The following is a 26,493-nucleotide window of genomic DNA, read 5'->3' as shown; positions in this document are numbered from 1 at the left end:
CCTCCCCCGTTCATGCTCTGTCTCTCTCTGTCTCAAAAATAAAATAAACGTTAAAAAAAAAAAATTTAAAAACAAAAATTTAAAAACAAACTGTTCGGACCAGAACCGCGGTAACGAATTCATTTTACATGACAAACCAGGACACGTTTACATGTAGGCACACGTGACTAAAGTAAATGTTTCCCCAAACGATACTTATTCTTATCACAGACAGCATGTTCTGAGGCTCTCTCGTACATTCTGCTTCGTTACCAGAAAAATGCTTTGACCCAGTGATCCACTTCTGGGAAATGTGTCCTACAGATATACCCGCATTTATATGAAACGTGTATGAACAAGGTTATTTACCGTAAGAGAAAAGACTCAAAACAACTCGAGGGTCCGACCGCAAGACGCCAACTGTATAATCTTTGCTACGGCCACACAGCGGACTACTATTATGCAGCCAAATAAAAGGACGAGGTGCTGATTGGAAATTTCCAAAAATATATTGTTAAGCAAGAAAAGCAAGGCACGAAATAGCAAGGTAGCGTGTGAGAGGTGGTTAAGAGTACCATGTTTTTTTTTTTTCACTTGTAGCTCTGTAAGGAAACACTGGAAGAACATACAAGAAACGAAAGAAAGTGGTTTCCCGCCCACCTGGAAGCTTCTAGAACATTTTGCTGTAGTTAGCCCTAGGCAGGGAGATCAGGGTAGTCAGGCAGAATTAGGAATGAAACTCTCCAGTGTTCACCTTCCCATATCAAAATGCTGTTTGGACCGCGTGAGAAAAATGTCAAACGTTTAAGAGGAAAGAACAGGTGGCTGTGACCCCCTCGAGTGCTTTGGCGGGTGCCTGCCAGGCCCCCCGGGGCCTCACTTACCCAGAGCTGCCACGATGAGGAAGAAGGAGGCCGCCACGAGGAAGGCCACGTCAGGCTTGGTGTAGGACAGCAGCTTTTGTAGCGTAGCCCCAGACGCCTGCTCACGCGGGGGCCGGTCCTCCCCAGGGAAGCCCTCGGCCTCGGCTCCGGCCCCCCGCTCGAGGGCCTTGGCGTCCGGCCGCACCGTGGACAGCAGCCACCAGAGGAGGAAGGAAGCGGCAAGCGAGACGTAAGTCCACACGAACAGGGCCCAGAACCACGGGTCCCGGACTGGCTTGCGCACCTCGGAGAAGAGCAACAGCTTCACCATGGCGTAAACGCCCACAAAGAGGCACACGAGGGCGATGACCGTCCAGGAGGCCCGAAGCCGCCGCGGCCCGAGGGTGCTGTTCTTGGCCACGCCAATGGTGGCTCCCAGCAGCAGGCAGCTGCGGTACAGGCAGGCCGCCCAGAGGTCCAGCACCGAGTCAAAGATGTTGAAATGGCGGATGTCCTCCAGCAGGCTGCGATCCAGGTGGCTGAGGATGTAGATGGCCGTGGTCATGCCGACGTCCATGCTCATGAAGGCCAGGGTCACCACCACCGCCTTCCACAGCTGCATCCTGCTGGCTGGCGAGGGGCAGGTGCCGAGGGGTGGGCTCTAGCTCACGGGGGCAAGGCCATTGTCCGTGGGGTGAGGCCAGACCTGTAGGGGCGACAGGGCAAGGAGGTCAGGTCTGCCGCTTGTTGGCCGTGTGACTTCGGGCAAGTCACTTGACATCTCTACGCCTCGGTTTCCTCATCCGCAAGATGGCAATGACAAGCATTCTGATTTCCCAGGAGTTTCGTGAAGATTCCATTCATTTAAGGAATGTTTACCGAACACCAAGGTTTATTGAGTGGGCCAGACTCTGTTCTTTGTGTTGGGATTTAACGACGAACAAAAACAAAGATCCCTGATTCTGTGGAGGTGGAACACTCCGGTCAGAGACGGAGAAACACAATGAGTAAACGATACAGTTAAGAGATAGGGCTGGGGGGGAAAGAATGGGGTGTAGGGGATGGGGGCAATGGGGACAGTTTTAAATAGGGGGGTCCAGGAAATGGTGAGGGCAATTTTTTTTTTATCTATTTACTTATTTATTTATTAAAGTTTATTTTTTTTGAGTGAGAGAGAGTACAAGTGGCGAGGGGGCAGAGAGAGGGAGAGACAGAATCCCCAGCAGAGACCGACGTGGGGCCTGAACTCACGAACCGTGAGGTCATGACCTGAGCCGGGGTCAAGAGTCAGACGTTTAACCGACTGGGCCACCCAGGTGCCCTGAGGGCAATTTGAAACAGGGGGTCCGGGAAAGACCTCGCTAGGAAGGTAACACTTGAGCAGGATCGAGAAGAGGTGAGGGGGTCCACCATGCGGCTATCTGGGGGAAAAGCACTTTCTGCTGGAATAGTCAGCCCCACAGCCCCGAGGTAGGAGTGTGCCGATGTGCTTGAGGGAGGCAAGGACACCCCACGTGGCCTGGGGGGTGAGGGCGCAGGGGATCTGGAGGACTCTGCGGACAAAATTGAGATCAGCTTTAAAACAGCATGAGGTTCGATGCATGAGCATCAATTCTGGCCACAGTGCCTAGCACGTAATAATTGCTGCTGATTGTTACCACCGTATACAGTGGGTGCTTAATAAATAAATGTTTGCTTAGCTCTCTCCTCCCCAAATCAGGCCTTTCGTCTCCCCAAATAAAACTTTACTCTCTTAGACCAAGAGGGGGTGACCGCAGGTCCTAGGAGCAACCCAGGGACTTTCACATCCGCCTGGAAGTTTCCAGAATCTTTTCCTCCAGCCCAGGTTGCCCTTCACCTCCTGACTTGGGCCCTTTTGGCTCTCTGGAGCTTAATGTCTGCTTTGTCCAAAGCACCCCCCCATACTGGGCCCCCCGGGACTGAGCCAGTGCCTGGGAGAGCCCGGGAGCTGCAGGGACACTGCAGGATGTGGGCCCGGTGGGGACTTTGGAAGTGGGGCTTGTCCAGGGCAGGACTGGGACTAGGCTGGGCATGTGCCTCTGAGTGCTGCCTCTTGACTCGGCTCCATCCCTTTTCATCCTGGGGACTTTATCGTCCCATCTGCAAAATGGACAAAGTTCTGGAGTCCCCAAGTGAAAAGGAGAGGCACGGAACACCGGGAGGGGTCACTCTGAGTGAGCAGTGACTGGAAAGGGGGCCACCTCAAGAGACCTCCTCCCCAACAGCTCTGGTGCACAAAGTCTCTTGGCTCATGTTCTGGAGTGCTAGAAACCCCACACAACCCCATGAGGCGGCTGCTTCCACACCCCATACATAGTTGGAGAAACTGAGGCACAGAGAGGCAAAGCATGTGCCCCGCATCACTCTGCAACAAAGGGCCAAGCCAGGACTTGAGCCAGTATGTGAAGGATCCCGGCACCTAACTCTGAACCTTTGTGCCTGGTGCACAGCAGCTGCCCAGTAAGTACAAGCAAACGTGGGGCGCCTGGGGGGGGGCTCAGTCGGCGAAGCATCTGACTCTTGGTTTCAGCTCAGGTCATAATCTCATGGTTTGAGAGTTTGAGCCCCATTTCAAGCTCTGTGCTGATAGCGCAGAGCCTGCTTGGGATTCTCTCTCTCCGTCTCTCTCTCTGCCCTTCCCCTGCTCATGCACACTCTCTCGCTCTCAAATAAATAAACTTAAAAACATTTTTTTAAGTACAAGCAGTTATGTAAACACAACCCTTCCTGTGGGCTTGGCATTACATATACATATACATATACATATACATATACATATACATATATATATACATATATATTTTTATTTCTTAATAGGATTTTAATTTATTTTTCTTTTTAAGTAGGCTCCATGCCCAACGTGGGGCTTGAACTCAGGACCCCAAGATCAAGAGCCTCACGCTCTACTGACTGAGCCAGCCAGGCACCTCAGGCCCAGCCTTTTATATAGGCCATGCACTTCATATGTGTTTGTTTATTTAATCCTCACAACTTGTGAGGTTTGTACTTTCACCATCCCCTTTTAGCAGATGGAGAAATTGAGGCCCAGAGAAGTTAAGAACTTGCACAAGATCACACAGCTGGTGAGTAGCAGAGCTGGGATTTGAACCCAGAGCTCTCTGGCTCCAGAATCTGGGTTCTACACTGTTAAGCTAAAACACTTGTCAATATAACAAGTGCTAACAGGGAGTATTTGTCAAAGGAAAATAGAGTCTGCACGAGAGGGGGCTCAGCCAAGAGGCAGAGCCGATGGCATCCGTGATGAGAACAGTGACAACGGTACCGACAGCTAATGCTGATTGACGTAAATGTGTGTCTGACACTGTTCTAAGTGCTTTAAATGCATTAATCTTCACAAGAATCCTGTGAGGTAGGTTCTATTATTATCCCTATTTTATAGTCAAGAAGATGAGGCACAGAGAGGTTAAGTGAGCTGTCCCGGATCACACAGCTAGTAAGTAAGTGGCTGAGCTGGAAGGTGAACCCAGGCCACGGCATTCTAAAATCTGGGCTCTCAACTCCAAAGCCCTAACGCTCCAAAACGGCCTCTTCAGGGGGTAGGCGAGACCCCTACTGATGCTCAGGAGGGGTCTCAGATGCAGAAAGAACCCAGGGGTGTGACAGTCCCTGAGCCTGGGCCCCACGGAGAGTCCAGCTCTTCTGACTAGACTCAGATCAGTCCCAGAGAAGGCTACCTTGTCAGCAGCTGTATCTCCTAAGGAAGGCAGGGCTGAGTGGGACCGGGGGCAGGGGAGGGGGCAGGGGTAGGGATGGCGGGGACAGACACCCCCTGCCCAGTCCCTTGCTCCACCGCAAGTCCCAGCTGGGCTGCCGGCAGAGGCTCTCGTCTGCTGCAATGCAGAGGCCTCGGGGAGCCAGCGAGTGGGCGAGCATGAGTCGGAGCCCGGGGAGGGACGCTCCTGGCCCGGTGCCGCGCCAGGCCTCCTGGCCAAGCCACCGCCGGCTACCCAGGCCCTGCCAGCCACCTTGGCTGTTGCTCACCTCTTGGTGGGCACAAGGAGTTCCTTGGCCCCGGAAAGGAGCTGGGGTTCAGAAGTGGGACAGGAGGCGTATCTGCCAGAGACCTGCCGAGGGACGTAGCCGGCTCTTCCTGCCCCCAAGCCCAGTCACTGGGGGAGTTCCTTCCCAACACCCCTCCGCTTGGGGTTATGGCAACCCCGTTGGACAGCCACCCACACGGGGACCCCAGCTGTTCATCTGCACCGGGAAAAGCAAAGTTTCACACTCCAGCATCATGGACTATGTGAAGCACATGAAGCACAGGAAACTGAGGCACAGAGAATAAGGGGTGAGGCCTGTCTAGGGTCACCCAGTGACCTGGGCACAGAGCAGCTATAGCACCATGGTCCCATACTCCCAAGTGCTGAGTCCTTGTATCCAGGCTCTGATGGAGCAGAATCCAACTCGGGTCAGGTTACAGCCCTCGGTGGGGACAGGCTACTCTGTTATTTTTAAAGTTACTGAGTAGGAGGGTGAAGGGGACAAGACCACCAGCCAAGACCGTGAGGAGGGAAGAAGGGGGACCGTGGGGCTGCCTGGAGGCACATCCCTGCCCTGCAGCCGCCTGATCTGGAGGATACAGCTGAGCTCAGCCGGGTGGAGCTGGAGGGCAAGCTCTGGGCACATGGGTGCCGAGTGTGGCCCGAGGGACAAGGACAAGGTGGTGGCCAGAGGCCAGAGCAGGCACTGCCCAGGTTGTGACATGGCCCAAGAAGACAGGGGCAACTTGCCTTGCCCCCAAATGCTAAGGAACGGCACAGGCTTAGCAAGTGACCCCACGTCCACAGGGGGTCCTGCCAAAGGATTTTCGTCTCAGTAGAAACGGTGGGTGGGGCATTTCCAGCCGTCAGCTGCACAAAAGGAAAGTCTGCAACAGCCAGGAGATCAGAAGCAATTATTACAATCACAACGGCTGCCGTGTGTGGAGGGCTACTACCTGCCAGACAATGACCTCCCAGTTCAGCTCATCCTCACTCCTCTCCTGGGAGGTCCTCATGCAATCATGCCCACTGTACAGACGGGGAAATGGAGGCCAGGGTAAGTTAAGTGGCCCGCAGAGAACAGGCAAAGGCAGGACTGAAACTCAACACTTGCCTCTCTGGGTGGGACGTGCCCAGACTACTCAGGGACTCAGGGACCACGACAAAAGGGTCCTGAAGGACCCGGGTGGCCCAAGCAGCTTGGTCCACTCCTAACTTGGTGAACTTTTCACCCCAAAGTTGTCATGGCCCATTCACTGCTCAGCGAACACTGGCTAACGGAGGGTGGTGTTATCATGGGGTTTCTGGATGCAGGGCCAGGACTGGGCCAGGTCCACTTTGTTCCATCCTGAGTCCAGTCCTGCTGAACCCACCACATCTCATGCTGGGACTGGTCCTCTCGCAGAGACTTGGGAAAGTTGTTTCAGGTAACTCCTGGCCCTGGGCAAGGCAAACTGGGGAGCTGCTGTGGGCCTTCCTACAACCGTCCTCTTGTCACCTGTCACCTGCCCCTCTGAAGCAGGGGAATGGAGGCCAGTCTATCTCCAGGGGGTGGGGCAGAGGATGGCGTACCCTGTCAGACCAGCTTAAGGCTCTCTTAAACAACATTAGGTCTGGGGAGGAGGCACCTCGTTTTAACACAGACCCACAAACAAGGGAGGAGCCCCGGGGAACCCATAGGCCTAACTGCCAGGGTGGATGCGCTGGAAGGTCAGCCCATGGGCCAGCGGGGGATATGAGGGAAAAGGTTTGCCAAGATCAGCAGGCCCAGGTCGGGCCCCCCCCCCACCCCCCCTCCGCTCCCAGGCTTCTGCTACAGCCAGGGCGCTCGGGACCCGTGGGCAGGCACCGCTGTAGAACGTGGGGAGCCCTGGGAAGTCGCGCCAGTCCGATCCTTGGGGGAGAACAGCCATCCCAAGATCCTCCCCAAAAGGCGCCCCCACCATTTTCCAAGAGGCAGCAGCGCCAGAGGAGTTAAAAAAAAAAAAAAAAAAGCAACATTCACCCTGCGGGCGTGGAAAGGATGCTGCCGCAGGGGTGGGGGGCTGGGCCAGCGGCCGCGGGCGCCTGGGGACAGGGGCGGGGGCCAGAAAGGCTCCCAAAAGGCTGCCACCTTCAACCGTGATGTCTACCTCTGGGGCAAGGGGACCCAGACGCCCCCAGCCTGTGTGGAGCTTGGCACCCCGGCCTGGGAAGGACCTGTTCGGGGGTCCTGGACGCCGCGCTCTTACCTGTTACCTTACCTGACACCAGGTGAGCCGTGGGGAGGGGGCGCAGAGGGCTCGGGTCTCCAGGGGCGCGGGTTCCGCAGCTCATTGGAGGCTGCGCCCGGCGCTGCGCTCGCTCCGCTCCTCCCGCTGATCCTCCCCGCCTCCCACCCCGGCGGCGCCGCGGCAAGGTCGGAGCAGAGCGGGGCGGGCGCCCAGGCCAGCTGACGGGTGGGGCGGGGCCTCCAGGAGGGGCGGGGCCCGAGCTAGCCGCCCGCCCACCTGCGACGAGCCCCGCCCCCTCCCCCCCGAGCCAGGCCCTCCAGCCCCGCACTTCTGGTCTGGAGGCTCCAGGGCCAATGTGGGCACACAGAGATGTCCTGACCTGGTGGGGGCGCCACCTCTTTCATGGGTCTTTTCCTCTGGAGGGACAGTCTGCCAGCCCCGGAGGGTGGGCGTTATGATCCTCTTTTTTTCCTTAGTTCCTTCCTCCCTCCCTTCCCTTCCTTCCATCCTTTTTGTCTTTCTCCCTGTCTCTCCCTCTCTTTCTTTCAACAAACATTTGTCCAGCACCTACGATGTGCCTTGTACCATTCTGAGCTTTTGAGATGCAACAGTGAAGAAAACAGGATCCTTGTCTGCTGGAGCTGACATGCTAGTGAGGGAGTCAGGCAATACATATAATAAATAAGTAAAGTATATCTGGTGGCAGGGAATACATTTTATGGAGAAAAATAGAGCAGGGTAGTAGGGATTGGGAGAGGGGAAACAGCAATACATACTGAGTGACTGCTGGGTGCTGGGTGCTAGGAATATGGCTGAGTGCGAAAAAAGGAAAACGACCATCCTTTGCAGGTAGGGGAGACAGGAAATCAACAAGTCAATACATAAGATCATTTCGGTCAGTGGTAAGTGCTATAAAGGAATCAACCTGGGTGGGGTAGTGGAAAGTGACCCAGGCCTACTTTAGCTGGGAAGGCTCTTAGAGAAAGGTGTAAGGTAAGTAGGCTTCCAGGCAAAGGATGTGGCCTGAACCCAGAGCCAGGGAGAGTAGGTCAAGGCCCAGAGAGTCGGCAAGTGGGGCAACATCTCCCCTCACCTCTCCATCCTTCAGTCAAAGGCTTAAAGCACTTGGAATTTATAAAAAAAAATTTTTAATGTTTTCTTTTTTTATTTTTGAGAGAGAGAGAGAGAGAGTGAGTGCAGGGGAGGGGCAGAGAGAGAGGGAGGAGACACAGAATCCGACGCAGACTCCAGGCTCTGAGCTGTCAGCACAGAGCCCAACGCGGGGCTAGAACTCACCAACCTCGAGATCGTGACCTGAGCCGAAGTCGGGCGCTTAAATGACTGAGTCACCCTGGCGCCCCAAAGGACTCTGAATTTAAAACAGCCTCTGCTACTACAAGGCACAGCCTCCTTCAAGGGGAAATTTGGCAAAGTTCAGAACGTAAAAAGCACTTTTTTGGGACCCACTGGGAATTTCTTCTATAGAGAAGACTTGTGGAGGGGAGCAAAGATACCAGTTTTCAGATAGTAACTGTAGTAGCAAAAATCTGGAAATAACCTAAACACCCTTCTATAGGGAATTGGCCAACTCATGGCTCACAGAACACTATGGCAGGGGAAAAATAATGTATGCATGTATCTATATACAAAAGTTCTGTAAAGGTGTGGAATGACCTCCTGCATGTATTGAGTGAAAACAAGGGACATAGGGGCGCCTTGGTGGCTCGGGTGGTTGACAGTCTGACTCTTGATTTTGGCTCAGGTCATGATCTCACAGTTCATGTCTGCATCGGGTTCCTCACTGACAATGTGGAGCCTGCTTGGGATCCTCTCTCTCTGCCCCTCCTCTGCTTACATACTCTTTCTCAAAATAATAAATAAACCTCAAAAAAAAAAGGGGGGGGGGACAGAATAAAGTTGAAGTCTCTTAATGTTTGTGCAAAAACAAAAGCAAATATATGACTATACTTGAAGAAAGCATTCTGGATGGGCTATCCAAAAGTCAGAATGACTCAGAGTTGGGTCGAGATCCAGGCTCTGTCATTTCTGCTGTGTGAAAACATCCAACGCAGTATTGAAGGAGAAAAACAGAGTCGGAGGACTGACACTACCCGACTTCAAGACTTACTATAAAGCTACCATAATAAGACAGTGTGGTTTGGATGAAAGAAGAGACACACAGATCAATGGAACAGTATAGAGAGTCCAGAAATAGACCCGTATAAATATAGTCAACCGATCTGTAACGAAGGAGCAAAGGTGGATAATGCAGCAAACATTGTCTTTTCAACAAATGGTATGGGGACAACTGGGCACCCACATGCAAAAAAAAAAAAAAAAAAAAAAAAAAAAAAAAAAAAAATCTAGACTCAGACCTTACACTCTTCACGAAAATTAACTCAAAATGGACCACAGACCTAAATGTAAAGTGCAAAACTATACAAGTCTTAGAAGATAACATAGGACAATATCTAGGTTCTCTTGGGTATGAAGATGATTTTTGGACGCACCATCAAAGGCATGATTCATGAAAGAATTGATAAGCAGAACTTCATTACAGTTAAAAACTTCTACTCTGCAAAAGATACTGTCAAGAGAGTGAGAAGACAAGGCACAGACTGGGAGGAAATACTTGCAAAAAATATATCTGATAAAGCCAAATGTCTTCTTATCCAAAACAATACATAAATCTCAACAACAACAACAACAACAACAACAAACCACAAATAGCCCAATTTTAAAAAGAGGCAAAAGGGGCATCTGGGTGGCAGAGTCAGTGAAGCGGCCAACTCTTGATCACGGCTCAGCTCATGATCTCACAGTTTGTGAGCTCAAGCCCCGCATGGGCTCTGCGTTGATGGCGTGAAGGCTGCTTGGGATTCTGTCTCTCCTTCTCTCTGCCTCTCACCCGCTTGTGCTTGTGCGTTCTCTGTCTCTCTCTCTCTCCCCCCAAATAAATAAATATATAAACTTAAAACAAACAAACAAAAAAAATAGAGGCAAAAGACTTGAACAGACACCTCACCAAAGAAGATATACAGACGGCAAATAAACATATGAAATGACGCTCAAGATCATGTCACTAGGAAATTGCAAATTAAAACAACAATGCGATACCATTACCTACCTAACAGAATTGCTAAAATCCAAAACACTGACAACACCAAATGCTGGTGAAGATGTGGAGCCACAGGAACTTTCATTCATTGCTGGTGGGAATGCAAAACAGTAGTTACTTTTGAAGAGTTTGGTGGTTTCTTATAAAACTAAACATACTCTTACTGTACGATTCAGCAAACGTGCCCCTAGATATTTACCCAAATGAATTGAAAACTCATGTCCACATAAAAGCCCGCAAATGGATGTTTATAGCAGCTTTATTCGTAATTGCCAAAGCTTGGAAGCAAGCAAAATGTCCTTCGGTAGGTGGATGGATGACCGTGGTACATCCAGATAATACAGTATCACTCCGTTCTCAAGCCACGGAAAGACGTGGAGGGAACATAAATGCCTATTACTAAGTGAAAGAGGCCAATCTGAAAAGGCATAACATTCTGGAAAAGACAAAACGATGGAGACAGTAAAAGGATCAGTGGTTGCCAGGGGTTAGGGAGTGGGGAGGGCTGAACAGCAGAGCACAGAGGATTCTGAGGGCGGTGAAACTATTCTGTATGATACCGTGATGGTAGATACGTGTTGTTATACATTGTCAATAGCCATGGATGTACAATTTCAAGAGTGAATCCTAACATAAACTATGGGCTTTGGGTAACAATGCCGTGTCAGTGTGACTTCGTCTACTGTAACAAATGTACCACTCTGGTGAGGGGTGCTGACACTGGGGGATAGGCTGGGGGGACATGGGGCATATGGCAAATCTCTGCACTTTCCACTCAATTTTGCTGTGAACCTAAGAGTGCTCTAAAAAGTAAAGTCTACTAAAAGATGGTTAACATGGTAAATTTTATGTATATTTTACTGCAGTGAAAAAAATTTACAGTGTTCGTAGCACCTTTATTCATGACATCTCCAAACTGGAAACAATACCAATGTCCCTCGACTGCAGAATGGCTCAATAGATGGAGGGGTCACCCTGTGGAATATTAAGGAGCCAGAAAAAAGCATAAACTGTCTCCGGCTACACACAACACCCGTGAATCTCAAGAACAGAATGCTGAGTGAGAGGGGCGCCTGGGGGGGGCTCAGTCGGTTAAGCGTCTCACTTTCGATTTCAGCTCAGGTCATGATCTCATGGTTTGTGGGTTTGAACCCCGCATCGGGGTCGGCACTAATAGCACAGAGCCTGCTTGGGATTCATTCTCTCTCTCTCTCTCTCTCTCTCTCTCTCTCCCTCCCCTGTGCTTGTGCCCGTACTCTCTGTCTCAAAATAAACAGACTTTTAAAAATTAAAAAAAAAAAAAAAGAATGCCAAGTGAGAGAAGCACTATACAAAATAATACATACTACATGATTTTATTTGTATCAAATTCAGCAACAGGCAAGACTAATCTTTGTTCTTAGGAGTCAGGGTGATGATTAGTCCGGAGTGAGCAGGGATATGGTGGGGGCTTCTGCAGGCTGGAATGTTCTGTCGTTAGGTCTGGATGCTGGTTACCTGTGTGTGTCTAGTTTGTAAAAATTTACCAGATGGTACACTTAAGATGTGCCTTTTTTTTAGAGCATGCTCTCTATGAATTCAAAAGAACGTGCACAGACACATACATATATACATATGTGCAACATGCATATATACATGTACATATACATATGTACACAACCCCACACACAAACACACTCTGGAATCAGAGGGAAGGATGGGTGCTGAAATTCTGGTTCTGCCACTTACTAGGCTTATGATCCTAGACAGGGCCCTGTACTTCACTGAGCCTCATCTGTACCATACATGTCCCGATACCTCACACAGACGTCAGTGCTGGTTGAAAGCACATTGATCCAGTATTTACTATTAATATTCTTGCTGAATGCAGAGCTGGGGAAATAGATCCTTTCCTGGAGAGCAGGGCCTTCCACTATTGCTGGGCAATCAAGACACCCATGAAAGTTTAAACACCTTCTCAAGCCACACAGCTCTGGCTTGGGGAGCTCCATCCTTGAGGGGGAAGCAGACCCCCAGGGGGATTTCCCCCTTGGGGAAGCCTAGTACCTTCAGGAGGCTTGGGCTGGGTCCCCGGGTCCTCAGATCCTTGAGGCCCAGTGACCTAGATTTCATGCCGGAGGAGGGGAAAGGCAGACCTGGCCATACGTTTAGGAACAACCTGGCAGGATCAGACTCCTGTTCCATTCCAGACCCTACAACTTATGAACTGTGTCACCTTGAATGACCTTGGGTCATTTAACCTCTCTGACCTTCGTTTTCCACTTCTGTAAAATGCGGATAGTTTCTGCCTCATAAGGTTGGTCGCAAGGATTAAGCAGCTTCCCTTTGCGTGTAGAGTAAAATCCAAAGTGTTAACAGTGGTATCTTACGCCCAGTAATTTGGCCCGAATGTCACCCTGGCCTCATTCCGTATGACTTGCCCTCTTCTATGCCTTGCTGTTCTCCCAGCATGGCAAGTTCATCCCACGGGAGGGGATTTACATTTTTAGTCCCCCTGCCTAGAACCCTCTCCTGCCAGATCTTGCTGCAGCAGTTGGGGCTCGGCTAAAATGTCACTCCTGGGGAGGCGTTCTCCGGCCTCCCTGTGTAAGGCGGTCACCTCCAGGCACTCTCCATCCCATCACCTAGCTTGTCTTCCTTGCACTTACGGCTGAATGAAAATACCTTGACCATGTATTTGTTTCTTTGCTTGCTCCTGTTCCTCCCCCACCCCCCACCTTGACTGAGTTTCAGAAGGGGAGGGACCTTATCTGTCAGTCAAAACACACTTCCTGACACAGGCCAACCTCCCACACTTGGGGTGGTCCTGCCCACCGCCCCCCCCCCCCCCCCCCCGGGCTGGCCCCCGGCCAGCCAGTGTGAAAACCAATCAGGCTGTTGCCCTGAGAGCAGAAGCCTTCTCCCAGCCCCCCAAGGTGCTGGCTGGAGCCCTGGACCCCCGAACATGCTGGTGGAGACGGCCGGGAAGGCAGCCTGGCACCATACTTCACAGGACGTGAAGTTCTCCCGTCTCCCTTGGTAGGAGCTCCGGTAGGAGCCACTGGCAGGCATCGGGGGTCGATTTGCCACAGAGCTGAGAGGAACCAGGGACTGTGCTGTCTGTGAGTGTGAGTGAGCGTGCCGGATGTGTGAGTGTGCGGCTGTGACCGTACGTGAGGTGTTTTGTGTGTGTGGGTGAGGGTGAGTGGATGTGTGAGTGTGTCACTGGTACAAGCGTATTTGTGACGGTGTGTGAACGTGTGTTAGCATATGTGAGCATGTAAGGGTGTGCATGAGTGTGTACGTGTCTCACTGCCAGTGTGAGTGCGTGGGTGTAAACCCGACTGTACATCTGAAGGAAAGGAAAGCATCAAGAAAATAAATGATGGGGCACCTGGGCGGCTCAGGTCACGATCTCCCGAGTTGTGGGCTGGAGCCTCCTTCAGATCCTCTGTCCTTTTCTCTCTCTGCTCCTTCCCAGCTTGTGCGTGCACTCTCTCTCACAAATAAACATTTAAGAGAAAAGAGAAAAGAAAGAAAAGAAAAGAAATGCCAACAAGCACAAAGAGAAGATCGGAAATCCTTCAGAAACCAACCACTCGGAGGACTCCCGTTGTGAACCCTGGGGCAGGTCACCGCCCCTCTCTGAGCCTCAGTTTCCCCATCTGTAACAATGGTAAGACAGTACCTCGCTCAAAGGTTTGCCGTAGGGATGGAAGCAGGGAAGGTGGAGGCTCGGCCAACAGGAGTTATCATTTGTGGTCATCTGCGTATCTGGGGTAAGGGCTGGAGTCTTGAGGCCCAGGCCTCCCCACACCACGCTGAGCCAGGGAGGGAACTCTAGGACAGGGGACGAGATCTGTTGCAGGGGACACGACTTCCTCCCCCAGTCACAGGGCTGCCATCCACGCTTCTTCCCGGGGCTTTGCGGCTCTGGGCTTGGGGGGTGAACCGAGGACCAAGATGGGGGGGCCTCCCAGACAAGTACGTAGGAGCTACGATGGGTGTCCCCGAGGTAGGGGCGCACACTCTAAAAGAAAAACACACTCATCTCACACAGCAGCGGTGCACAGCACCACCGGGAGCCGGTCGTGCGGGGTGTGGCCGCCAGCAGACCACACCCCGATCCCCGCCCACATTTGTATCCCTAGGAGGAGCCACCGGAAGTCACGCCGGACGGAGCGTTTTCAAGAAAACACATCCCGGGGCCGTCAGCAGCGAATCTGGAGACCGTGGCGGAGGCTCGAGGAGTGCCGGGTAGGGACCCGGGCCGAAAGCTAAACCCGAGTTCAGACGCACAGAACTGGATAGTTGGGAGAGAACGAGACCGGACCCCAGAACTCCTGTCCTCCTGGCGTTGGCCGCCTCTTCAAAAGCTCCGAGCAGAAAAGGAAGGCAGCGTTGAAGCAAAACGTCTTGCGGTTCCAAGTCCCGACTTGTCCCCGGCCTGTGAAGGTGCGGCTCAGTTTCCCTATCTGTAAAGTGGGGTGATTAATCCCCACGTCGTGGATGGGGGAACTGTGAGGCGGAACGAGAAGACCACACGCTCTGTCCGCCGAGGCTGCTCGCCCCAGTCCGGCCCCGGAGCGTCTTTCCCCCTTGCAGACCCGTTTTCTGGCGCGGAGTCTTCGTCCTCTTGTGCACTTGCGAACTCAGAACGGACCCTTGCCTCCCGTGCCACCGCCGCGCCCCCACCCCCGTCGGGGGCGTGCCGGAAGTGCCCCTACGGAACCCTGCGGGGCGACGCTCGCCTCTTCACCATGGCGACGGCTGGGGGCCCGAGGCGCTTCTGCCGCTGCGCCTGCTTCTGCTCGGAGAACTTGTACGTGGCGCGCTACCGGCTCCACGTGCGCTTCCGGGGCGAGGAGCAGCTTCGCCGGGACTTTGGCCCGGTGAGTGGCCCCCAGTGGCTCTGCGGAGAAATGGGCGGGGCGGGGTGATGGGGGAGGGGTGGCGGAGGAGGGACCTTCGTCCCCCAGGTCTTGTGCTTTGCCCGGGTGTTCAGATGTGATAACAAGAATGACTTAATCTCTGGGTGCCTCGCTTTCTTCACCTTAAAGGGGGATAATAGTGTCTCTTTAGTGAGGTTGTCGTAAGGAATGAATGAATGAGTGGAACATACAGGTAAAGTGCTGAGGGCAGGGCCAGGCTCGGCGCGCTCTCGGTGCTGTCTGTTTTGCGTGCTTATCGAATTTCATCCTCACAATGATCCTGTGAGGTCCAGGCTCTCGTCTGCATCTTAACCTGGGGAAACTGAGGCTCAGAGGCGTTAAGTGACTTACTCGCAAGGTCACACAGTTGAGCTCCCTGGACTTTCTGCTCTCAGATCCTGCGCAGCCGAGGATGTGTCAGCCCCCAAGACTTCCAGCAGCTATTAGCAGAGGTAACGCTCCCCACCCTCGCGGACCCCCTCCACACCCAGCCTAGCCCTTCCTCTTTAGGTTGTGTCAGCAGTTTGGGGGGGGGGGGGTCCTTCCCGTGTCCACTCACCGCAGTATCTGTGTCCTGACACCAGAAAAAGAGAAAGTGGCAAATGCCAGGTCGTCTACCCCACGCCCTCCTGAGACGAGACACTTTTGCTTAAAGAGGGAATTACTGGCCCGAGGTGTCACAGCAGGTGGAGTTGAGATCCCACCCGGGACCGCCCGGCTCTGGCTCCCAGCTCTTCGTCTGTCCACCCACCCCCTTTGGCTGGTGCCGGGGCTGCTCCACCTTCCACCTCCTCCTCCATCGGAGGGTTAGTAACGGGAAACTTCCTAGGCGAGCCCTCCGCAGCCTCTGGAACACAGGACTGGCTGGGATTCCATTCCCCTCCCTCGGGGGCCCAGCTGGCTGAGGTTTGGGGAGGGGCTCTCATCCCTGCCAGGCCCTGAGTGGTGCAACCCCGAGCGGCATGGGCCCCTACTAGAAGGAGTTGCGTTCAGCCAGCGGCTTGGCACCTGCAGTTTACCCTGATCGAGTCAGGCGTGTAGGGAGACTGGGCTGTCAGCCCAGGTCCTGCTCTGGCCTTCCTGAGCCTCAGTTTTCTCATCTGTACAATGACCTTGGGGGGTGATGGGCGGCCCCATCTGGATGACCAGGCCCTGTGCCATCCCCAGCTCGAGGAGGAGGTGGAACGGCGGCAGCGGCTGGGGCAGGAGGCGGCTGCCAGGAAAGCCCTCATCGCACGCTCCTACCACCCGGTGCGGCCTCACATCTACAACACGCTGCAGGTACTGGAAGGAGGCAGGTTACTGGAAGGAGGTGGAGGCAGCCGGCACCGGAGGCTGTCTGCCCCACAGCCGGTGTGTTTTGCCCCCAGGATGAGGCCCTGGCCCCTGAGTTTTTGGCCGCAGCCGAGTACAGCACATCGCCGGGTGCAGACCTTGAAGGCCTTCTCCAGCGGCTGGAGACAGTGTCTGGTGAGACCCTGGCCCCATCACCCGGTAGGACTAGGACTAAGGGGTGGGGTCCCTCCACCTACCATGTCTGCCTCCAGAATCTAAGCCAGCAGGAGCTAGAAGGGCTGGTGGGACCCGCCGGGAGCAGGGCATCTGTAGTCACTTACTCACTTGCCCACCTGCCTGTGTCAGGTATGAGCCAGCTGGCACACTCGAATGGGGGTGACTGAAGAACTTAACGAAGGGACAGCTGACACAGGACCACCCCCCTCCCCCCTCTCCCTGGGGGTGAGGGGGGTGGGGAGCAGACAGTTCCTTATCCCTAGACCTGGAGAAGTGGGCAAGAGTGAGTGTCTTGAGCCCGCCACGACTGGGAGCTGTGGGAGAGGGGCGGGAAGCAGCTGCCAGGAAGCAGCTGTGGCCTCGAGCAGAAGCACAAAGCCATGCCCAACTCAGAAATGCCGCATCTCTCTGGCCTTTGAGTCTCCTGCTGGGATCTCCCGTGGGCTAACCCTAGCAGGAAGTCTGGCCCTTCCGAGTTCCTTAAGCCCTCTGCCTCAGTTTCATCATCTGTGAAACGGGAGCGATAGTAATACCCATCTGCTAAAGTGTGATTAAGCAAGGTAACATGCGTAAAGGGCTGGGTGCATAGCATCTAGAGGTTTCCTCAGTCTTACAGTTATGGCTATTCCTAGGCCTAGGGGATCCTTTGGGGAGATAGGTGCAAGGTGTTGCTCCCCTTATCAAGCCCGTGCTCTGTTGTGAGGCACAGGGTGGAGTGTGAATGAAACATGCCCTCCCAGCCCGGGGGCATCCCTCCTCATTCCCATCCACTCCCCAACAGCGGAGATCGTGTAACGGTTGTCTGGGTGAAGGCTGTCGGCTGTGAGTTGGCCAAAAGTGTGGGGGCACACCAGCCGTGCACCCCAGGGTGTTGGTGCATCTGCCAAGAAATGTTTGCATTTCCGTTCGGAGCCTGGCCTCTCCCTACCAGGACCCGGCAAGAAAGAGCAGCCCCCCTCAGCCTTCCTGTGTGGGGAACAGAGGCTCCAGGAGGCACTTCAGTTGGGGTACAAGTGTTGGTGGCTCATGGGATGGGGTGCAGAGAAAGCTTGGCGCTGGCCCTGTGATCCCTGCTGGGCTCCATCACTGGCCTGCTGGGGGTCATTGGGCTAATCCCTTCCCACCTCTGGGTCTCACCAGAACCCACATCTGAGTCTGATGGCTAGGCTGTGGACACCTGCGGCAGCAGGAGGAGAGGCTCCAGGGACAAATAAGGGGACCCGAGAACAGGCCCCTCTGCTGCCCACGCATTATGTCATTAATGGTCACGACAGCCCTGAGAAGTGAGTACCTGCGTTATCCCCATCGTACAGATGAGGAAACTGAGGCTGAGGGAAGTGAAAAGACGTGCCCAGGCTCACAGCTCGCAAGGAGACTGAAACCCACACGGAAGCTCCCAGCCAACAGACTGTCCCTCCTTCCGCAGGGGAGAAGCGTATCTACCGGCTGCCGGTCTTTACAGCGCCATTCTGCCAGGCCCTGCTGGAGGAGCTGGAGCACTTCGAGCACTCAGACATGCCCAAGGGAAGACCCAACACCATGAACAACTATGGGGTAGGTGCGGCTCCCTCCGGGGGGCCCGAGGCGGCAGGGAGCCGGGGCTGGGGAGCCGTAGCTGCAGTGCGAGAGAAGAGCTGTTGGGTCCCGTTGGTCTTGGTCTCCCAGTCTGGAAGATGAGGTCACGGTCGGGTTATTTTGAAGTTAAGCCCATCGATCTCTGCAAAGCGCTGCTGTCCCTAGGAAGAGACTGCCCGCAGGGACCCAGGGTGAGGCCCCCACCGGTTTCCCTGCCGACTCCCAGGATCCCCCTCCCAGGTGTTGCTGCACGAGCTAGGCCTGGATGAGCCGCTGGTGACTCCGCTGCGGGAACGCTTCCTGCAGCCACTGATGGCCCTGCTGTACCCAGACTGCGGTGGGGGCTGGCTCGACAGCCACCGTGCCTTTGTGGTCAAATATGCACCGGGCCAGGACCGTGAGCTAGGCTGCCACTATGATAATGCCGAACTCACCCTCAACGTGGCCCTTGGCAAGGCCTTCACGGGGGGCGCCCTGTACTTCGGGGACCTCTTCCAGGTTAGTGTGTGTGACCCGGGGGGCAGGGCCTGGGGCAGCCGGGAGTGCCCGGGCCTGAGCTCCGCTGTCTGCAGGCACCTTCAGCCCTGGCCAGGCCCCTGGAGGTGGAACACGTGGTGGGCCGGGGCATCCTGCACCGGGGTGGCCAGCTGCACGGGGCCCGGCCCCTAGGCACTGGCGAGCGCTGGAACCTTGTCGTCTGGCTCCGGGCCTCTGCTGTGCGCAACCGCCTGTGCCCCATGTGCTGCCGGAAACCTGACCTGGTGGACGACGATGGCTTCGGCGACGGCTTCACTCGTGAGGAGCCCACCACGGTGGATGCGTGCGCACTGACCTGAGTCTGGTCGGGGCCAGTGTCGGGGTGGCATGGCCGGGCTCTGCCACCTTGGGTTGGGCAGGGCAAGAATAAACTCCCTGCAGCCCTCAGGCACTTCTTGGTTCAAAAGGACACACAAGCCTCGGAGTCATCCTTTCGGCAGACACGTTGGTTTAGGTCAGGTGTGTGAGAACCAGAGCCCGAGATGAGGATTCCTGTGCAGGTGGTTTGTTGAGGGAATACCTTCTGGAGAAGGGCGTGAGGGAAGGACAGGACAGGAAGGAGCTGGGCCAAGATGTGGTTTCAGAGGGCACCTAGCTTCAGCCCAATCCCACCAAGCGTCCTAGAGCGTGAATGTAGCAGTTTGCCCCCTGCATCGGTTATTGGCTCACAGGTGTGTCAAGGCCGGGCTGGCGGGGTGGGTGGGGAGGTGCTGGTTCCCAGTGGCCCAGGGAACCTTCCAGAGAAGAGTACAGGTATGAGTTAGGAGACACCACAGCCTGGGTGAGTGCATCTGTCTATGAAGGGGATCTGGGTGAGCCATCGATAGCAACTTCTAGTTGGTGTCGGGCGCTTTCCACAGAGGGGTTAAGAGCAGGGACTCTGGAGCCAGACTGCCTGGGTTCAAATTCTGATCCTGCTGCTTCCAGCTGTGTGGCTGCAAGTAAGCCCCTTGACCTCTTCGTGCTTTACTTTTCCTTATCTGGTAAGTACCTATCTCAGAAAGCTGTTGTGAGAGTGAAACGATTTAATGTATATAAAGTGCTTTATAACAGCCCTCCATGTTTGCTGTTGTTCTTGAAAAACTTGCAACTTGGCCGCCCCCAAGTTGGCTGAAGAGTGCAGCTGTGATGGGTTTGGGCTGTACACCTGAAAACCCAGGGGTTCCCATACGGAAATCTTGAGTTCCGGCCTCGCGGGGACGGTGGGAAGGTCTGGAACACCAGGCCCCAGCCCACACTGGAGAAATCAGCTGGAGCAGAGCCTCCGCTGCTGCTCACGCTGGACAGGCTTGTGGCGCATTCCCTCACAGGGGTCCCTTCCTGGCTCACTGTCACGATCTCTCCGGCCCCTATGGCTATTTGTTCGCGACCTCTATTACCAGGTGGGGACGCTGGAATGACTAGGGTGTCCCCCGGCCTGCCAGGGTGGACAGGACGGCAGGCATCTCGAGGAGGAAAGAGGCGCACGGTCGGGTCGCCTCCCTCCCTGGATCTTCAGGGAGGCTGGAGAAGGGCGGTCTGAGAAGAGCGGGGAGCACGGCCGAAGCCTGGATCCCCTGCTTCCCTCTTCCGGAGGTGGGCGAGCCACACCGTTTCTCCCGCAGCCCTGGAAGCGGAACCTGGGGCTTCGGGACTAAAAGAGGCAGCGCCTCGCTTCCCAGCCGGACGGCCTCTGGGAGCACTGCCCAGGCCGGAAGTCGGCTCGCCGCCGCTTCCTCACGCGAAGGCGTGGCGCGGGTCGGGTGGTCCCGCCCGATGGGCGGTTGAGGAAGGAACGGAGCAGCTGCGGGGACCTTCCCCAAGGCTGCGAGGCGGCGGAGGCCGCGCGGGTGGAGGACAGGAGCGCGCGGGGAGGGATTCGGAACGCACCTGGCAGCCGGGGACCGCGGCCGCTCCTAGGGGCGCCAGAGCGCCGGTGCGCAGGCGTGGAGCGGCCCGGCGGGGGCGAGCCCTTAAAGGGGTAGAGGATCCGGGAGTCGGCGCAGGACCTGAGGTCCCCTGGGGTCGGGGTGGGTGAGGATCGTGCGGTGGCCGCGGACCCCCTCAAGTCCCTGCCCCGGGTGGCGATGGGTAGTGGGCCCTCGAGAGCCAGGCCCCGAGAAGAGCCGCCCGTGGAGCCCAGTCTGGGGATCGGCTCTGTGAGCCTCAGTTTGAGCGTGTCTCCCCGTCTCCAGCCCGCGGCGCTATGGCTCACGTCAGCTCTCGCAAGCGCTCGAGGAGTCGAAGCCGGTCCCGGGGGCGAGGGTCCGAAAAGAGAAGGAAGAAGAGCAGTAAGGATGTCCCGAAGACCTGCTCGGCTTCTAGATCCCAAGACCACAAGGCCAGCACCATCTCCTCTGGGGCGGAGGGTGAGGACCGGAGGGAATGGGAAAGGGGTGTGGGAACTTCAGGGAGGAAGCTGCGGGCAGGCCCGGGCGGGCGTCCCTGCATGGCTGTGAGCAGTGGTCAGAGGAGTGCAGAATGTAGGACCTCCGTATCCAGATCGAAAGACCTTCAGATTCTAGGGGCTGGGCCAGCCCGTTGTGTAAGGATTGAAGGGAGCACGTAATGGCGCTTTTTGAGCAGCAGGACTTGAGATAGGGGCCTGGCTGCCCTGCTCCTGGTCAAACAGTGACAGGGTGAAGCCCAGAAAGTGCCTCTCCAGGGAGTGCTGATCCCTGCTCTGGCTGGAAAGCCCGGCCTGGAGGGTCTCACCCCTCAGTAGTCCCCCTAAGCCTGCCACAGGCCAGAGCCAGGGGATAAAGGTTTACCTCTTCCCCTCCTGGCCTTCCAGCCTCACCTTCTCCCTGCATCACAGAGAGAAGCAAGCACAAGGCCCGGAGGAGACCACGATCCAGCTCCTCCTCCTCTTCTTCCAGTTCTTCTAGCTCTTCTTCCTCTTCGTCCTCCTCCTCTTCCTCCAGTGGTGGCCGGAAGAAGCGGGGGAAGCACAAGGACAAGAAGAGGAAGAAGAAGAAGAAGAAGAAAAGGAAGAAGAAGCTGAAGAAGAAAGGCAAGGAGAAGACAAAGGTACAGCAGGGGGAGGCTCTGCCGGGACCCTCGCTGGACCAGTGGCACCGATCAGCCGAGGAGGAAGAGGACGGCCCAGGTATGGTGCCTCCCAGTGTGCAGGAGGGGAAGGGCCCCCTCCTCGAGACCCAGCTGCCGACTCCCTGCCAACTCCCCTCGCAGTCCTGACGGATGAACAGAAGTCCCGCATCCAGGCCATGAAGCCCATGACCAAGGAGGAGTGGGATGCTCGGCAGAGTGTCATCCGCAAGGTGGTGGACCCGGAGACAGGACGCACCAGGTGGGAGCGCTTGGCAAAGCTCAGCCCCACACGCTCTGCACTCTCAGGAGGAGGGGCGACGGCTGCTGCGCTAAAAAGCCAAAGACAGGAGAAGGGCAGTTAACTCATTTCTGGGAGTTTTTAGGCTGTTCCTCCCTATTGCCCAGAGCAAGCACTTACAGGGGCTGGAAGGGCCTTGAGGAAGGTCTTCAAAGAGCCAGTTGGCCGGTCTGGTGGCAGACCCTACCCAGCTGCCTTTATCACTATCCCAAGGGTGGGAGAGAGGGAGAGGTGGGAGCATCTGTGTTCCACCCGCTCAGGGTAGCAGGGGCCTGCGCCCTGGCATCTCTTTGCCAGGTGGGTCTGGTTCTGTTGCTCTGGCATTAAGAGGCTCAGCCTCCTCTCCCCTCCTCCCCCAGGCTCATTAAGGGAGATGGCGAGGTCTTAGAGGAAATCGTAACTAAGGAACGACACCGAGAGATCAACAAGGTTTGTGTCACCCCTTTGCCCGGGGTCCACGCCCAGCTCTGTTTCTGATGGGTCTCCTCCCATGCGCTTTCTTCTCCAGCAAGCTACCCGAGGGGATGGCCTGGCTTTCCAGATGCGAGCAGGGCTGTTGCCCTGAGGGCCCTGCTGGCTAAGTGCCGGTGGCGTGGCCTGGAGACTGGCTTCAGAGTGGGCAGCAGGAAGCCCAGTGGGTGCTGTTTGCCTTTCCTCCTGCAGACTGGCCTCTGGCCCAGCCTCCTCTCAGATGCAGGGGGTGAGGACGGGGTCACTGGCCTCATCAGCTCCTCCTGCAAGAGCATCACTTCCCAAATATTAAATGTTCCCTGGTTGGAAACTTTGTTAGGTCGGCTTTTTGTGCTGAAGGGAGGGAAGGTTGCTACCCAACTTCTAGAGGACAAAGGAGGCCTATGGGACTTTTGGGGGGAAGGTGGGGTGTACCCTGACGTTCGTGAAGACCAGCCACCTTTGCTCTGCTCATCCTCCGGTCAGCCTGCTTAGACCAGACCCTGACCCTGACCCTCAGCTGAATCCCAAACCCAGAGACGTGGCTTTTAAACCCCGTCCCCTCCGATTTGGAGGGAGGCTGCTTCCTGCACTGTTTATTCTGCAGATGACAACTGCTCAGAGTCCTGGTGCTGGGGCCGGGCCGCCGGGGTGGGAATCCGGGCCCACGTTACTAGCTGTGACCTCTGTAGAGCAGAGAGGCTTTCAGCATCCACCTGGCTGGGCTGCTGTGAGGATGAACCGAGTTCATGCCCAGGAAGGGGCTGGGAGGAGGCCCGGTGCAGGGGAAGGCTTGCATAAGTGTACTGGTGTTACAGTCAGCGTAGCAGGCACTGTTGATTGGGAAGGACATCCTCTCCCCACCACAGCTTTAGCTCTGGGACAGGCCGTGCCCCCACCCCAGATCCCCTCCCCACCCTGTGCTCTGTGGTTGCTGGTGCAGTAAAGAGACCCAGAAGGAAGCCTTCCTGCTTCTTTAATTGGTGTAACAGACAACGACACTGTATACAGAGCACACTCGGGCCCGAAGGTGCAGGGAAAGCAAGGGCGGATGGGGCGAGTCAGGACACGGCTCACACACGGCCCAGACAGAGAGACAGGAGGGGCCGAGACGAGAAAACTAACGAGGTGGGGGGGGGGGGGGCGTGGGGAGTGGGGTGGTAGAGGGGCAGCTCATAAAGAGCTGGGAAAGTTGGGGGTGGGGTCTCTGCTGAATCCGTCTTTAGAAATCAAAGAGAAGGCAGGCGGTTGGATCTGGGGTGGTGGGCGGAGGCTCAGTGTGGGGTTGGGAGTGGGACTAAGGCTTCTACTCTAACAGGCCTGGGGTGGGGGTGGCAGTCAGCAAGGCCTGCCTCACCCTTTGGTTACGACTGGTCGGGCCTGAGCCCTGCAGCTCAGCACCCAACACTGTAAACATTTTTGGTATTTTTAAAGGACTCTGCCCTCCCTCTCTTAGTTTCTGAAAAACTGGTGCTTCCTTAAGAGGAGAATGTGCCAAAAGGAATCTTAAGGGAGGCAGGAAGCAGACCTGGATATAGAAGAGAGATGTCAACGGGGAGGGGGGGCTGCCCATCTCACCATCTATGGCTAAGGGCCACTGGGAGAGGCCCAGGGGACTATTGCTGTTGTCCTTGGCATGGCTGGCGGCTGGGCAGGCAGGCGGGAAGCGCGGAGCCTGGGGGAGCTGCCCCCTGGGAGAGGCCGAGCCCACTGCCCACATGGCCTCCCCGGGCCAGGAGGCCTCCCAGCCTGTATTGCAGGTGGGCCCAAGGCTCTTCCAGGTGCTTCTCCAGATGGCTGGTCACCGAGGCAGTAGGCAAGATGGGGTGAGATGGGACCGACAGAGAAGGAGGCACTGGCCACAGGGGCCCCCGCTGGGGCTGTGATTGTCGGGCCAAGCGATTTCCCGCCGGGGAGCAGAGTGGGGGTCAGATATTGCACTTTCATTGCAACACTTACATTAAAACTTGGTCCATAAAATAATCGTTGCTTTATACAGAACGCCTGAAACAAAAACAAAAAGCTACATCTTAAATATGAACAAACCCTGAAGGTCCTATTCCTCCAGAAATTTTTCTCTGCACAAAATAAATAGCTTTCACTCTGTATAGACCCACTTTTGCAGAACATTTACACAACCCTTTGGCTGTACATATCTACACACGGGAAAATGTGAACATCAATCTGCGTGCCTCCCCATCCCAGCCTATGGGGCCCCGAGGCCGTATCCAGGTTGGCAGCAGCTTCTCAGAGTGGGAGCCTGGCCAGGCAGGCTCCCCCGCCTTGTAGAAGAAGGTAGAGGAGCAGTCGAAGGGCCGCCCGGAGCCGAGCGCCATAGCTGAGATCGTGGTCGGTTCTGGGGAGGGAGGGCTGATGCTCAGACCCAGCGTGCAGGACATCGTGGTCCTTGACAGGTGGGGAATGAAGTCGTGGCTGCCCGCCCTTAAGCTAACGAAGCAAATTGTGGCTTCTTAGATTCGGCATCAAAACGGAATTGGCATTAAAAAAACTTAAGTGTGTGCCCATTCACCCCAGAGTAGAAATTCAGTGGAATTAATGGGGGTCAGGTGAGGCAGGGACCCCACACCTCACTGCGTGGGCAGGGGGCAGGGCCCCGGGACCCAGAACCAGGCTGGACTCCATCACAGTGCTGGGTGTTTTCATGTGGAGGGGCTGCGCTTGGTACTGAAAGAGTTAAGAAAAGGAAGCAGCCAAGGATTGCTCATTTAAAAAAACCTCATAGAAATCAGATTGGATAAGTAGAAAGGTGTAGAAACGCAGGAGAGCCGAGGCACGTGGCCTTGACTGATGGCAGGCGAGGAGTGGAAGAGGAGGCCGGGCCTGGCCAGGCCCAGGAGCCCGAGGCGTGGCTTCTCGGGAGCCGGCTCTGGGCCTCACCAGCCTCGCTGCCAGACTGGGTTCCAGGTGGGGCAGGTGGACAGACGGGTAGGGATCCGGGGCTGCCACAGCGTTGGCGGGCCAGGCGGAGCTGCAGAAATTAAGATATGGCCTTTCTCTTCCTGCTTGCACAAGGATTTGCCACCCTGGAGCCTTCTGTGTGGCAATAGGTCCCAGATCAGCAAACGTTGGAGTTTCATGCATGTCAACGGGTCTGTAGCCACAGGAGACGGTAATGGGTCTCCACTCTCAAAAATCAGTGCAAGACCAGTGAGGTTGAACAGTTGAGTAACTAGAGTTAACAAGAAGCAGGCTGTCCCCCATCGGAGTTGCTACCAAGTGGGAGGGGACCTGGGGGTCAGGGTGAGCTAGTGGATGGGAGGTGGCAGGCGGGGCCTGGGCCCAGGATGCTGGGAGGTCAATGCAGGGCAAGTGTCTGGGAGTGCCTTTCGGGCCAGTCCACGTGGGGAGTCCTGGTCCCTCTGTCATCCTGGGACAGGTTTTCCTGCAAGCTGGAACCCCTCAGACCCTAGGACATGAGGCAGGGCTGGGAGGGCTGTGTGGCACGGCCTATGTCCTCCGCCAGGCCCTGGGACAAGCTTGTCTCCAGCCGACATTGTGTGCCCAGGCCGGGCCTCCTGGCGGGGCTGGCCGCCCTGGCCTAGCACCACGGAGACCACAAGGCCTCGCTAACGGTGTCCTACTTGGGGCCCGCGGCTGCCCCTGGCTCAAGCCGGCCGGCCATGGTGCGGCCCCAACAGCCGGCCGCTACGCTCATGCTGCGTTGTCCCCGCTGCTCGACGTCCGCCTGGTTCTGCGTCCGCTCCTGCCGGTGGCCGGGCCCGCTGGGCTGGGCCGAGATGGTGCGGAGCAGGTGGTTCCGGGAGCGCAGGAAGTCCCCCTGGCCAGGCAGGCCAAAGCTGCCTTTTCGCAGTGCCATGCGGGTGGCCGCATTGCGGGCTGGCCGCGCCCGGTGGTTGTACTTGAGCTGGGCGAGGTGCGCCGCGTAGCCGTCCGTGATGAACTGCAGAGGAGGGCGGTGAGGAAGACGGCCGTCACGAGGTGGGCTGTCGGGGCCGCCCGCCCCC

The 26,493-nt window shown here is 55.9% G+C and overlaps 4 protein-coding genes across 21 annotated transcripts in view; 2 read left to right on the top strand and 2 right to left on the bottom strand.

Moving 5' to 3' along the window:
* The window catches only part of ABCB9 (ATP binding cassette subfamily B member 9), a 36,001-nt gene extending 21,619 nt beyond the window's left edge, over window positions 1-14,382 (bottom strand). For 2 of the 3 annotated variants that reach the window (XM_042909980.1, XM_042909982.1), the window contains exons 1-2: window positions 13,863-14,382; window positions 864-1,548 (exon numbers count right to left, since the gene is read on the bottom strand). In XM_042909980.1, coding sequence (XP_042765914.1) covers window positions 864-1,464 — 601 coding nt within the window. In that variant the 5' untranslated portion in view covers window positions 1,465-1,548; window positions 13,863-14,382. The remainder of the gene's footprint in view (window positions 1-863; window positions 1,549-13,862) is intronic. The other variant, XM_042909981.1, reaches the window with a different exon arrangement.
* An 8-nt stretch (window positions 14,383-14,390) lies between these two features.
* On the top strand, window positions 14,391-19,784 carry OGFOD2 (2-oxoglutarate and iron dependent oxygenase domain containing 2). The gene is made up of 7 exons (XM_042909983.1): window positions 14,391-15,066; window positions 15,501-15,557; window positions 16,273-16,386; window positions 16,476-16,575; window positions 18,044-18,171; window positions 18,433-18,690; window positions 18,765-19,784. The coding sequence occupies exons 1-7, from the start codon at window positions 14,935-14,937 to the stop codon at window positions 19,026-19,028; spliced, it is 1,053 nt and encodes a 350-aa protein (XP_042765917.1). The 5' UTR covers window positions 14,391-14,934; the 3' UTR covers window positions 19,029-19,784.
* A 122-nt stretch (window positions 19,785-19,906) lies between these two features.
* Window positions 19,907-23,432, top strand: ARL6IP4 (ADP ribosylation factor like GTPase 6 interacting protein 4). Of its 7 annotated transcripts, none has more exons than XM_042909984.1 (6): window positions 19,907-20,111; window positions 20,904-21,077; window positions 21,503-21,817; window positions 21,901-22,018; window positions 22,417-22,486; window positions 22,566-23,432. In XM_042909984.1, exons 1-6 carry the CDS (start codon window positions 20,081-20,083, stop codon window positions 22,620-22,622), a joined length of 765 nt encoding a protein of 254 aa, XP_042765918.1. In that variant the 5' UTR covers window positions 19,907-20,080; the 3' UTR covers window positions 22,623-23,432. The 7 variants fall into 7 exon arrangements, with proteins under 7 accessions (XP_042765918.1, XP_042765919.1, XP_042765924.1 ...); XM_042909985.1 differs by having other exon boundaries at window positions 19,939-20,111; window positions 21,527-21,817; window positions 22,566-23,427; XM_042909990.1 differs by lacking the exon at window positions 19,907-20,111 and adding an exon at window positions 20,420-20,644.
* A 34-nt stretch (window positions 23,433-23,466) lies between these two features.
* PITPNM2 (phosphatidylinositol transfer protein membrane associated 2) overlaps window positions 23,467-26,493 on the bottom strand; it is a 144,100-nt gene continuing 141,073 nt past the window's right edge. For all 10 annotated transcript variants that reach the window (XM_042909970.1, XM_042909975.1, XM_042909974.1 and 7 more), the window contains one exon: window positions 23,467-26,429. In XM_042909970.1, coding sequence (XP_042765904.1) covers window positions 26,106-26,429 — 324 coding nt within the window. In that variant the 3' untranslated portion in view covers window positions 23,467-26,105. The remainder of the gene's footprint in view (window positions 26,430-26,493) is intronic.

This window comes from Panthera leo, chromosome D3, assembly GCF_018350215.1.
Source record: "Panthera leo isolate Ple1 chromosome D3, P.leo_Ple1_pat1.1, whole genome shotgun sequence".
NCBI lineage: Eukaryota > Metazoa > Chordata > Mammalia > Carnivora > Felidae > Panthera > Panthera leo.
The sequence above is the reverse complement of the archived record's forward strand: the minus strand, read 5'-3'. Positions and strand labels throughout refer to the sequence as shown.